The 12,523-nt window shown below is 44.1% G+C and overlaps 1 protein-coding gene across 4 annotated transcripts; it reads left to right on the forward strand.

Moving 5' to 3' along the window:
• Positions 1-6,346: 6,346 nt before the first annotated feature.
• LOC135397853 (uncharacterized) lies at positions 6,347-12,056 on the forward strand. Of its 4 annotated transcripts, none has more exons than XM_064629398.1 (16): positions 6,347-6,398; positions 6,759-6,874; positions 6,949-7,030; positions 7,177-7,298; positions 7,389-7,442; positions 7,518-7,625; positions 7,868-8,234; positions 8,316-8,480; positions 8,549-8,729; positions 8,856-9,098; positions 9,227-9,398; positions 9,696-9,841; positions 9,920-10,552; positions 10,663-10,741; positions 10,796-11,848; positions 11,899-12,056. In XM_064629398.1, the coding sequence occupies exons 4-13, from the start codon at positions 7,177-7,179 to the stop codon at positions 10,093-10,095; spliced, it is 1,734 nt and encodes a 577-aa protein (XP_064485468.1). In that variant the 5' UTR covers positions 6,347-6,398; positions 6,759-6,874; positions 6,949-7,030; the 3' UTR covers positions 10,096-10,552; positions 10,663-10,741; positions 10,796-11,848; positions 11,899-12,056. The 4 variants fall into 4 exon arrangements, with proteins under 4 accessions (XP_064485468.1, XP_064485469.1, XP_064485467.1 ...); XM_064629399.1 differs by having other exon boundaries at positions 10,796-11,844; XM_064629397.1 differs by having other exon boundaries at positions 10,796-12,056.
• The last annotated feature ends 467 nt before the right edge of the window (positions 12,057-12,523 follow it).

Consider the following 12,523-nt stretch of genomic DNA (forward strand, 5'->3'; position numbering starts at 1 on the left):
TCGAGCTATGGACTGAGTAGAGGGTGCGATATGATCCCCAAGCAGTGCTCTCTGGAACGCAAGTGTGCTTCGACTCGCAGAGTGCCAGCGGGCATACGACGAAATCGCTGTAAAATCAATCGTGATTAACGCAAAGGAGGTTTTATCATGTACATTTGTTAAGTTGTGCATCGGCACCTCACCTGGAACACACTCTTTAAGTCGTGTATTCTTAAATACAATCAGAGAAACGCGGCCAGGAGCGGCTTCGCCCGCTGCAGCCAGTGTTGCCACACCAGTCGGAGGAAAAGTATGGAGATCACTTGTTAAAAAGTATGGATATTTCCGTAAAGATCTGTAGATTGCAGTAAAACATAGAATTTGCTTAATTAACACAATTTTTAGGCCACGATTCAGTCCGTTTCGTCGTCTGACATTTTGGATTTCGCTCTTCGAATCGAAACAACGGAAATATGTGATGGTAAATGTTATATTGGAGAGCTGCGCAGGATGGATTGACTCTCCCGGGTTCAAATCCTGGTGCCGGCTGTACTGTCTGGGAAGAACCGAGCAACAAGCCGTTAGCCAAATCACTCTGAATTAGCACACCACCACTACCACCACCTGATTGTCGGTGCTATGGCCGCTGCCAATGGGTCGGTGACTGCGTGAGATCTATTTGCTTCCAGTGGAGGCATCAAGAATAGGAAAAGACCAAGTATCATCAACAGACAAATCAATACATAAGCGATCTAACCATGATGATTAGTAACTACATGGTGAAATTAAGTGCAAACAGCCTCAGTGCCACGAGTGATATCAACGATTATATACTGACAGTCATATACCGACACACCACGAAGCAAACAGGAAATTAAAAATTCATTGTTCTTTCTTTTTTTTTTTTCACCCCAGAATGGAACATGGTGAATCGGGCTTCTCGTCACCACTTTTTAACGATTGTTCGAAGATATGACAATATAGTGTAAACGCAGGCTGGCTGGTGCATGAAATCCATGAAACGAGCCTGAGCATGTTAACGATCTTCGTGTGTGTTCGTGTATTTCATTCTCATTGTTTTCATCAAGGAGTCAAAAATCTGTAGATTTAAAAAATAATCTGTAGATCTGTAGATTTTGCCGGAAATCTGCAGATTTCCATACAAATCTGTAGATGTGGCAACACTGGCTGCAGCAACCCAAAGAACATCCGAAGGTCGCCCTCAGACTATCGGTGGCGCCGCCACGCGGAGGCGCGGCGCCCTACGGAAACTTTTCGCGGAGTTTCCAGACCAGAGAGAGTATTGAAAGACCGTGCTATTAGTGATGCACCGGCTACAAGATATGCCGTGTAACGTTCATTTGCATGCTCTCGCCAATTAAATAAAAATTAACTTATGAATTTCGCATGCGACGGTCTCCGAGCGTCTACCCAATGAAAGAACACCTTCCGGAACTACATTTTAGCGACAATCAGAAATCGGCATGTGGTGGCTAACACGGCTAGCGCGTGGTCTGCCAATTTGGTCGAATGCCCATTCGGTCGAACGCTGTTTGATTGAAGACGTTTGATCGAACGCCACTTGGTCTAATCGAAAGACACTTGATCGATGCGTTCGTTCGAAAAGTGTTTGGTGAAAAGATCTAAAGCCTAATCCCGCCATTTAGAGAGAGTACCTTATTTATTTCGATAATTTAGCAGCAGCAGAAACAAAAGGTGCGTCGATAGAAAATCATCTGCAGTGTTTTCAGGTCCCGGGACATTTGATTGGACACAGTTTGGTGGAAGGTCGCTTGATTGAACGCGGGACATTTGGTCGAACGCCGTTTGATCGATTTTTTTTAATGTTCATGCAGACTTCAATTAGAATAGGCGAGAAGCAGTGTGCACTAAAAGACCCCACAGAAAAGAAATCCTTTCGTGTGACGTCATGTGTACAGTGTCTGTGTATTCCGGCGTTCTCCTATGTCCAAAAGGAGAAACATTCTTTGTGTTTGAGTTTGCACTAAGGCATAGAAGACACACGGAAGTAAAGTTTATTTATTATGCTCAGGGTTCGTGAACATAACCGCTGATTCAATTATTGGTGCGAATATCATGATGATCTTCGACACAACAGCTATATGTGTTACGCGCTTCAAGGAGGCCCGATAATTCATTGATTTCATAAAATAAACTGGTTCTGGTGGCATCAAGAAGTTGCCTCTGGATTGCCTTTTTCTTTCTGACACAGCCATTGCTCCCTGTATATAAAGTGTGCTGCCTAGCGTGTAAAATGTATACAGGGTATTTTTATTTTATTTTTATAAACATAACTCTTCACAACTTGAGCAATAAAAGGAAAATGCATCATGGCATGAAATGAGGTAGGAGCGCAAAACGTGAAAAATTGAAAACGGAGGAAATGGACAGGTGGATGAAACTAACGAACTGTGATACAAGGAATACGCGACGCACAGCAACGGCTAACCTGAACGGCGATGGAGCAGGAAAACATACAATGGAACACCGGCGGCATATTTGAATATGGCGATAGACGCGAGGAAGCAACAACGAAATACACAATTGCATATATTGTGTGTCCTCTTCTTTTTTCCCCTTTTTAAATTTTTCTTCACGAGTGTCGCAATAAAAGGATTTCTTTGGCAGAAGAGGAATTTGTTTGCAAAACTAGGAAATCACGTGACTTCACACAAACTCGGATAAGCTTCAGGTTGCTACATTCTTTATTTCCGTTTCCATTATGCTCCGCCCTTCGTCCACATTGACTTCGCTTCGTCGTTCCTTGTCCTTCTTTTTTTGTTTCTTATAGAGTAATGTACAGTAGGGTTCCGGAAGAAATGGTCCCGGCCGGCAGGGGCGGAAAAAATGGTCCCGTGTTTTGCTTTTTTGTGTTTGCCGCATAGGGACGTTCGCCTGGAGTTTGGCAGCGCGACACTAGCGCCGCGTTTCTCCCCTGGTGGTACGGGGAGGCAAAGTTTCAAAGTAGACGCGTCGGGCGACGAATGTGATTACATGCGCTGTGCACGACCTTCCACCTCCTTCCTTGCAATATCTGGGAATGTACAGCCCGTGGAACGGGAAAAATAAAAGTCTGGACCACGTTACTGTTATAAAATGTACGAACTGCACAAAGAACACCGGAGCGTACCTGTATCATATCTGTTCTTCTGTTATTTTTTGCATTCAAACTCAAGCTGATAGCTGTGTGATTCTGCAAGCTTATAAACTTGAACTGTTCGGTCCTTTGTATCTGCTTCGTGCTCCACGCTCAGGTTTTTTTAAATAATGAATTTCGTCCATCAGCTCGTCTGCGTCTACGCCATTCTGTCGTAGACGTATATAGCCATGCATAGACATATGTCTGGGGCTGCGTAGTACTATGTGAAAATCATGAGTAATGTGGATTACGCATTCATTTATTTTTTAAATTCTTAATTACATATTCTACAGATATAGGTGGAACAAATTCCTAGGCAGCGAGTGCGTGGCAAGCATAGGACAAGTATGAGATGTCACGAACGCATGTAAATCTCGAAATGATCATACCTGTGCAGGATCCACCGGGAGTCATTGCAATTGGTCATTGGATTATGAAAGTTGTATTGCACTCGAGACATGTCTCTCATTAAGTTAGTGCCTCAAAGTCAATAATCCCAGCCACAAAGACATTTAAATTTTTGTTCTGATGACTGTTCTGATCTGACTCCCATATTCTTCCCTTTTGAAACAGTCACGGATATGTGATAAGTGGTAGCATGGTTTCGAGTAAGCAAAGAGGGAATGTAACGCTCATAAAAAGACCCAACTACTGGCTACGGACAAGTATGCATAGTGCTCGATCCGTTCATTTTTTAAATAATTACTCCACCGGCGCTCACACCTTCTTCGTAAACCCGAGTAAAACATTTGAAATCAGAGATATCCAACTGTATGCATTCATGCTTTATTCTTCAGTTAGGTTTCGCTCAGAGCTAGTAGATCTACGGCACCTGGGGAGCACCGGCATTTTACTCGTATTTCGAGCCTGTCCGAATATCCTGCAATGCGCCAAAAACGCGCCGCTTTTGATGGTTTCCCTTCTTCCGACTTGATGGGTAAACAATCCCCGGTCTCTTTTGCCTTATAAAAATCGCAACACAGCTTGGCCGTTTTGACACAGCACATACCATGTGCGTGATCAGAGAACACGCTACTTTGGAAAACTTAGCACTATCGCCACAAGTGGCGCTGAATGCCGTAATCAGGAGCGCCCTCTGGCCCAGCCCAACAACCCTATGGCAGTGGAAAGAGGTTCAAACGAGGACTCGGCCCTTAAATTAATTACAACAAAGTTAGTTAATTACAACAAAGCATTTTGGGCGCTCAACAGTAAAGCTCTGCATGTACCATACGAAATGACTTCAATGAAACAATTGCTTCAGGCGTTGTTGAGGCTGTATTCGTCGTCCTGTTTGTTTCCCTGCCTCACCTACTACGTACCATTGGAAATGATTGATTATACGCTTATATATTCGTTAAGTTATTAATTACTTATATCTGTTTATTATTATTTATATTCGTTATTATTTATTAATCTTAATTATTTAGTATACGTTATGAGTTTGAAGCGATGTGTGATATCCTATATTCAAACTCAGGGCCAAAAACTTCGAATTCGCCTGTTTATTGCTTTGACATCACCATAGTTTCATTTTATTAACTAACCAACTAACTGCGTCAACAAGGTTACATGTGATTCACGTTCGCAAGCGAACTGCGTGCCCGATGCCCCGTAGAAAGCTCTCGAGTGTCCTCCTTTCGTCTGCATAATCTTGACAGAGGCGACGGAGCCTCTCCTGCAGCTGTAAGGTGGAAGCCTTCTGCCTCTTCGCGAGCGGAACTCCCGCGAGTGACTGTGCTAACTTCCCTTCTACCGTTGAATGCTCCAGGCGGAGTGCATCTATTGCACGCCATACGGTGGGGTGGGAGTGGCCGATCAAGCTGCCGAATCTTCTGTTCCATGCTTCGCAATGGTTGTTTGTTCGATCTCCCCCGTCCAGGGTGACGTCGTGGACATTCCATACTTTTGGGGGGAAACCTTGCTGGTGTGCGACGAATCCGTGGGTTCTCGTCGAGTCTTCCAACGTGACGGTACGTTCCATTCACGTATGTTTCGTCGAAGTAGGCGACCACAGCTTCCGCTTCTCCTGGAGCGACAGCTTTAAGAAACAACATCCCCGCTTCTACGTCACGATGGGGAAGGAATGCGAGGTCATCTAGCATGCCAATATAGTGGCGAAACTCCTCTTCTTTGAGTTCTATAATAAACTCAAGCTCAACTCCTCTTCTTCTTTCTACCTTGTACTTAGTCCCAGCTGCTGAATTTTTGCCCATGTACTCTGGCACAGGTGAAAGAAGCAGCCTCGTGCCTGTACTTCTTCACCGAAGACCAACTTCACGGCGTTCATGGCGCCTTTTTCGAAGTCCGTGATGACAACATCAGGTGAAGGCATCATACCCTGGGCAGCGCAAGCATCGACGATTGCTTGAAAAAGTTCCTCATACGCTTCCTGGGTTTTTGAAGTCTTAAATGCATAGACAACTGATACGGTGCTGTCTCCGAGAGGTGCTAAAATAAAATAGAGCTGCTTGAATAGCTTTGGAGCAGCATCAAAGTTGCCATCCATGAGCCATAACGTGCTCTCGCTTAGATGCCTGAGCCCACTTGCTGCGGCAAATACAACGATGCGGTTTTCGGCATCTGGTCCGTTGTCGTGTATTAAAGGTGGTGTCCGGAACAAAAACATAGTTGAGCTGGTGGTGTGTGTGGAATCGCGGTAGCTTAAAATGAATGTCACCGAAAAATTCTCTTCAGAAACGCTGAAAAACATTTGCAAACTTAATTTAACAGAAAAGCGCCGTCTGCTCCCAGCAGCACCATGGATTCGGGCAATAATGTGCGTAACAACGTCACTGGCGTCTGTTTTGGTCACATGATCGCGCACATGGACGGAATGTCTGTTTGCTGTTGATCACGTTGGCATGACGATTGTGACCGTATAGCTATCCTGCGTTATCCGTTCTCATCCACTTTGATCTACATCATGGTTGGTATGAGTTGTGCTTCGGACTACTATACGCGGACTTCAGTGAAAGATCCGACGCTCTCGTTTTTTCGTTTTCCGAGAGAGCCGAAATTACGGAAGGCATGGATAGACGCCTTGGGCAAACCACCGGGCTGGAAGCCGGCGAAAGCGGCCAGAGTTTGTTCCGCGCATTTCTCCAGCTGTAGCTTTGAGATAAGTGATCGCTTCAAGTTGGAGTTCGGTCTGGCGAAATCTCGGAGGACTTTGAAGCGTGGGGCTGTTCCTCTTGGCTGTGACGAGCTATCGCCAGCAGACGAATGCGCGGAGCTCACGAAACGACGACGAAAGGGGGTAATTTCAGAATTTTATATCTCTTTATTGGTAAACTGCAACAGCTGTGTTTGCAGATCGTTGAAGACGCTGTGAGGGAGTATGAGTTGCACAGCGCTGACATGGAAATGTCCGAAGAGTGTGTTGAAACTTCCATAGCATCATGGAATTCCAGGGAACCCAACATTTTTCATGCATTTCGTTTTTTACACTCTATTTTTCATATGTGACCCGTGACTGAGTCGTTTAGCTAAAAACGCACGAACAAAGCGAACGTACGCTATTTGTGTTTAGTGCGTGTGCTTTTTGCTTTTAGTGCGTGCTTCCCAACATTTGCTCAATATTATGCAGTTTCCAATATGTTTCTGCATGTTCCTACAGAAGCTATCCAGCCACAGGCACTTCACATCTCCGTTTCTACAGATAGTGAGACAGCTTTGCCATCCTGCTCTGTGACAGTGCCTGTTGACCTGAGCTGGCAAGAACAGTTTACGGAGGTCAGTCACAACATGCTTCACGTGTCACGTTGTTTTGCTTGGAGTTCTGTTGAGTAACATGTCTATCCCCTCAGATGCCTCAGCCCCCCCAAGCACCATCTCCCATACACAGATGTGACAAAGGAACTCAGACAGATTCCAAGAAGAGAAGCACAGGTGAGTGTTCAACTTTAAACATTACTAAATTTGTAGTCACACTATTGTTCCTCTTCCCAGGTATGCCCCTGTCAAGCAGACGTATATTTTGGTTGTACCTAATTTTATTATTTGTTCATGATTACGTTTCACGTGTTCAAACTAAGATGCGCACACATCAGACGGGTATGCAGACATGCTATATTCCATCTGAACCTGTACCCCGTTCTTCAACTCCAGTACCAACAAATGAATCACAAGTGTGGAGTGAAAGTGACAGTGAAACAGAGTGAGTGTTTATGATTGCATGAGCAGAAAAATTCATCACATGCTCATCTATTTGCTGCAGACACTAAGAGGTTGTCATGGTTCATTTCAGGATACGTGATCCTCACGACACTACGTATGACCCCAACCAAAGTGACCTAAACTTGTATGTTAATCTCCAGTTGTTCATTTTGTGTTGCTCCTGCATATGAGCTTATCACTGTTCACATCCTTATAATAGGACACAGGATACCTCCCTCTGTGAAAGGTCGTTCATCAACCACTGTGATACTGTCCACAGCCACACAGAAAGTAGCAGCGTTACTGAGCACCCTACTAAAGATGACGGGTACACCTATGTTCCTAAGCTGTCCTGCTACTTGACAATGGTGTAGAGATAGGGTGGCTGGTACAAAATAACCAGAAGAAAACAGTGCATGAAGACGAGGACAGAGGGGCACGATACAAGCGCTGTATCGAACCCTCACGAACATTCAGCACTTGTATCTTGCCCCTCTGTGCTTGTCTCCTTTCTTGTTTTCTTCCAGTTCTGTCATGCTACGTTATGGTTATCGGTATCCCTTATTGCAGGCACGAAACCAGCGACACTCACCAACACCGAGAGGCAATGTACATGGTTTCGGAAACCTGCCTTCTTCAGCTGCTCAAGACTTGTCCAGAATGTGTGACGACAAAAACTGTGACAGAACTCAACTGCAAGGGCTCGTGCCTACGTGTAACTGTGACATGCCAAAACAATCACACAAGGGTTTGGTACAGTCAGCCTTCGCTTGGTGGAAAGCCAGTCGGAAACATCATAATGAGCGCCGCCATACTTTTTTCGGGATGTAGCCCTACAAAGGTGCTGCGACTTTTCCAGTTCATGAAGCTTGCCAGCGTAAAGAAGACCCAGTACTTCAGAATGCAGCATTGCTACCTTTTTCCCGCAGTCAAGGAGGTAAAGCACAAGTAATTTCCTATTTACAGAAAGCATGATGGACTCCCCTTATCTAACTTTTTAAAAATTTGCTCTTCCAAGGCATGGAAGTTGGAGCAAGAAGCATTGGTGTGCGCCCTCAAGGAAACACCTCTAACACTTGCAGGCGACGCCAGGTGTGATTCTCCGGGGCATTGCGCACTAATGGGGACATACACAGTCCTGGAGACATCAGCCAATAAGATTCTTCACTTTGAGCAGATTATGGTAATTCAGTGCATCGGAGATTAATTATGTGTGCGATGAACTTTGCTTCTGTGTTTCATATATTACAGTCACCAGAGGTATCCTCCAGCAACCAAATGGAAAAGATTGGCCTTGAGCGGGTCTTGGGCTACCTCGAACAACAAGAAATGACGGTTGACATGCTGATCACTGACAGGCATACTGGGATTAAAGCACTCATGAAGACCAAGCCCATTAAACATCGATTTGATGTGTGGCATGCAGCTAAAGGCAAGTTTGCGAACAAGGCATTGAAGTAATACAATGAAATCCCCTCATCAGTGTAGAATTTGGCATTCTATAATGTTTTCTTCGTAACGCACACCAAATTTGAATATATGAACCCTCTACTTCAAGGCATCAAGAAGAAAATTGCTGCAGCAGCACAAACAAAGGCACACCAACTACTAGGCCTGTGGTGTGAGAGCATCATAAGGCACTTGTACTGGTGTGCAAAAACAAGTTCCGACAATGGAGAGGAGCTACTGGCCAAGTGGACTTCTGTCATGCGTCATGTCATCAATGTCCACACGCACCCCAATGCATTGCACCCAAGATGCTTTCATGATGACCCCGGAGAAAGGCTGTGGCTTCACGAAGGTGAGTTGCAGTGCAGTAGTGCAAATTGTGTACGAGCCTTCCCTTGTTGTGCCATAAGCATATTCCAGGTTTTCCTTGTTGCCAAATTAGTGAATGACTGACATACTAAACATTGGTATGCTTTGTAGGCACAGAACCATTCATGAAGCTTCACAGCATTCTCATGTCAAAGTACTTGTTAGTTGACATCCCGAAGCTGTCTCCACGCGACCAGACCTATGGACTTGAAGCCTACCATAGCCTCCTCATCCATTTTGCACCAAAGTCGCACAGCTACACATTTGAAGGCATGCTGGCAAGGTACTGCTTAGTTTATAACAAAAGAAATTCAAATAGGGATTAGGTTTACACATAAGGTGAGCCAGCCTATATGTGTGACGACATGCTGCACATGCCACAGTGTAGGACTGTGGATAATTCCGACCATCTGGGGTTCCTTTGACATGTGCTGCAAATCTCTGACATCTTACAGCATTTCAGCTTTAATGAGTTCATTCATTTTATCAGCTCAGTTCATGAGTTCACAGGAGTAGTGATGTTCCACTAACTGCATGTATACCTTGAACAATAATGAAGGTGACATACTATATTCTCCAGGACCCAGATTGCTGCACTGCACTATAACTTCAACAGTGCCAGGATAGTGCTCAAAATTGACGACGGAACTGACAAGTATATCCTGAAAGGGTCTAAACCAAAGAAACAGTGGGTTGTCATTCCACTGAAGGAAAATGTGTCATATGGTAAGTACACTTATAAACACTTCATGTTGTATGTGTCACATGCTACACACAGTTTCAAAAAAATACTATACATTTCAGGCTACGTGGACAAGCTATTCGCGGAGCTCTTCAGATGTTTGAGCAAGTGGCCAACATATGAAAGTGCCGAGAGGGCAAATCCACGTGTGCAGCGGCCAACACTGTGCAGCTCCTATGGAGAGAAGCCAAGCATCGAAGAAGTTAGGCAGAATCATTGGAGTCGATTCCAAAGATAGATGCCCACCTAGATAGAGCGGCCCACCTTGCATACACCCGTATGCAAGGTGGGCCGCTGGTGCAATCACATCTTGTAATGTGATTCGATATGACCATGCATTATCACAGTTGAAGGGAGACTGCACACAGAGAAGAATGAAAGGAATGCCCTTGTAGCTGATGCTTTGGATGTGTATCACACTTCACACAAAACGTAAAGGTGCCTCTTTTAGACGTAAAGCACTGAGAGAAACAAAAATAATGCAATCAATGCAATTTTCACCCTGATTTTCATAAGTCTAACACCCAGCACAAGGCCCTAATTTACGCACTAGCTAGCATTTATATTGTGGTGTGTGACACTCGCATAATTGCAGGTTGCTTGTAGCAGGTGAGCTGGATCAGCTGTAGTGATGATGGTAGTGTCTGTGCTCCTGAACTGACCTTGACAAACTCGTGACAAAATGTGGACTGCAGGTTAGGTTTTATTTGATTGTAGGCATTGTAATCTGCAAAATTATATGCATGTATAGGATGTTTCTAGAAAATCTCTTTCGTGAACCTTAATCCTACATGCATGTAACAAGATACAAGACAAGTGGGATATGACAGCTCATGCACACCACGACAGGGGCAACAGATGAAAATTATGACCGCGATTGCCAGGTAGGATACCACTGGGAAGCCAGTATGTGATATATCATTGCATATGTTATGTAGGCAAACTGAGGAAACGTCAGTATAATTCGTTATCACAGACGACGACAAAATGGTGCAATGCGAAGAATGGTCTGTTTTTAATTGTGGCTGCCTTCTCACTGAAGATAAGTATTGCACATACATACAATCTAATACATATAAAATATAGTAGGTTACAATGACTTGAGAAACAACACAGTGTGACATTGGTATAATTATCTGTTGCAGGTACATTATGAAGGCAAACTGAGCAAACATAGATATAGTTGGATGTGATCACAGATGAAGCAAGAATGGCACATCTATGCAAAGAATGACAAGAGTGGAATGAACTTCTGTTCCATGAAATATGGATTCCTTCCCACACAAGATAAGTATCACATTTGCACACATCATGAAATTTTCAACATATTATTAGTGACGTCACTTTTATGGACATAAGGTTCGCAATTAACCTGCTGCTTCACAAGGTTTGAGCACCTTGAGGAATTCCAGAGAAATTAGCAGACTAATTTTGGAACTGTTGCAAATTGTGAATTGACATCACCAAGTATAATATTTTAGAACAGCTTGAAAAGCTAGATGAACACACTGGTGTAACTTTGTAGCTTCAGAAGAAGTAATGCCGTGGCAGTCTGTAAGGATACTCGTAAGAGCTCATGCGCATGATATATTCTAAAATGGCTGTGTGTAGAGGTCCGTCGGATGGTCCGTGGTATGAGGACCTAGACTGTTTCCTAACCTAACCTAACCTAGAGCTGCACGAAGCTAACTTGCACTAACCTGACTAGAATAAACTAACCTAACACTAACCTAACTTGACCTAACACGACATAATGTTGAGCCGACGGACCCCGATGTATAAACAATCGTGTCCGTCCAACGGACCTTTAGACACTTCCTTCTAAGATATTACAAAGGCTAAGATTGATATGGTTATACATTATCACAGACAAAGAGAAAATGGCACATTGTGAAGAATGTGGCTTGGTGACAGTGACGGCTATAGGCAGTGTGTGCTCGTGGATAAATCGATTATGGATGCCTGACTATGCAGGATGGTGCCCCAGGTGAGTGGAGCACACCAGTTTTGAGATCACTGTGCTATCCTTAATGCTTGCTAGAACTGTTGGCCATTGCCTTGACCACCATGGCGGAGATGAAGCTGCGTGTTCACCTGTACAGAAAGAAGACTGTGTGTACAAGACTGGGACATTGTACCCCTTTGAATCCAAAATCCTGAATACACACATCAATAAATGTGTTGTACTACATCTTTCCATCATCATCCCTTTCTTATGTGTGCATGTGCTACACAGCATTTCCTAGCAGAAATTACTGTTCATTGCAGCATACATAGTACTACTTCATGCCTGATCCACGGCCTACTAGATTATAACGAACATGTCATAGGCACCCCTTCCCAGCACCGCATTTGGAAGCTAGCAGTGGTGCTACTCATCAGCCTGGTTTCTGCAATACTTTGTACTTCAGCTTACCTTACTTTAATACTTTTGTACAACTGGGGGATATCGCACGGGAGACGCTTCCTTCTAAAATTGATCATCATCATCACATTTACTTGCTTACCATGAATGACTCTTTGCACAAGCCCTTTTGATAACGTTCTGCATACAAGATTTCAATGAAACAAAATGCAGCTGAGCCATTGCAACATTGTCATGCTGTTGGAGGGTGTATTTCTTCATGTAAAATTTTTCCAAGCTTTTGATAACACGTGGTACAATA

The sequence above is a fragment of the Ornithodoros turicata genome, chromosome 6 (assembly GCF_037126465.1).
Source record: "Ornithodoros turicata isolate Travis chromosome 6, ASM3712646v1, whole genome shotgun sequence".
NCBI lineage: Eukaryota > Metazoa > Arthropoda > Arachnida > Ixodida > Argasidae > Ornithodoros > Ornithodoros turicata.

Coding starts and splice junctions, on each gene's coding strand:
- LOC135397853 (XM_064629397.1), top strand. CDS start 7,177: ATGCGCACACATCAGACGGGTATGCAGACATGCTATATTCCATCTGAA. Junction 9,399..9,695: donor TTTGAAGGCATGCTGGCAAG/GTACTGCTTAGT, acceptor TATATTCTCCAG/GACCCAGATTGCTGCACTGC. Junction 9,842..9,919: donor GAAGGAAAATGTGTCATATG/GTAAGTACACTT, acceptor TATACATTTCAG/GCTACGTGGACAAGCTATTC.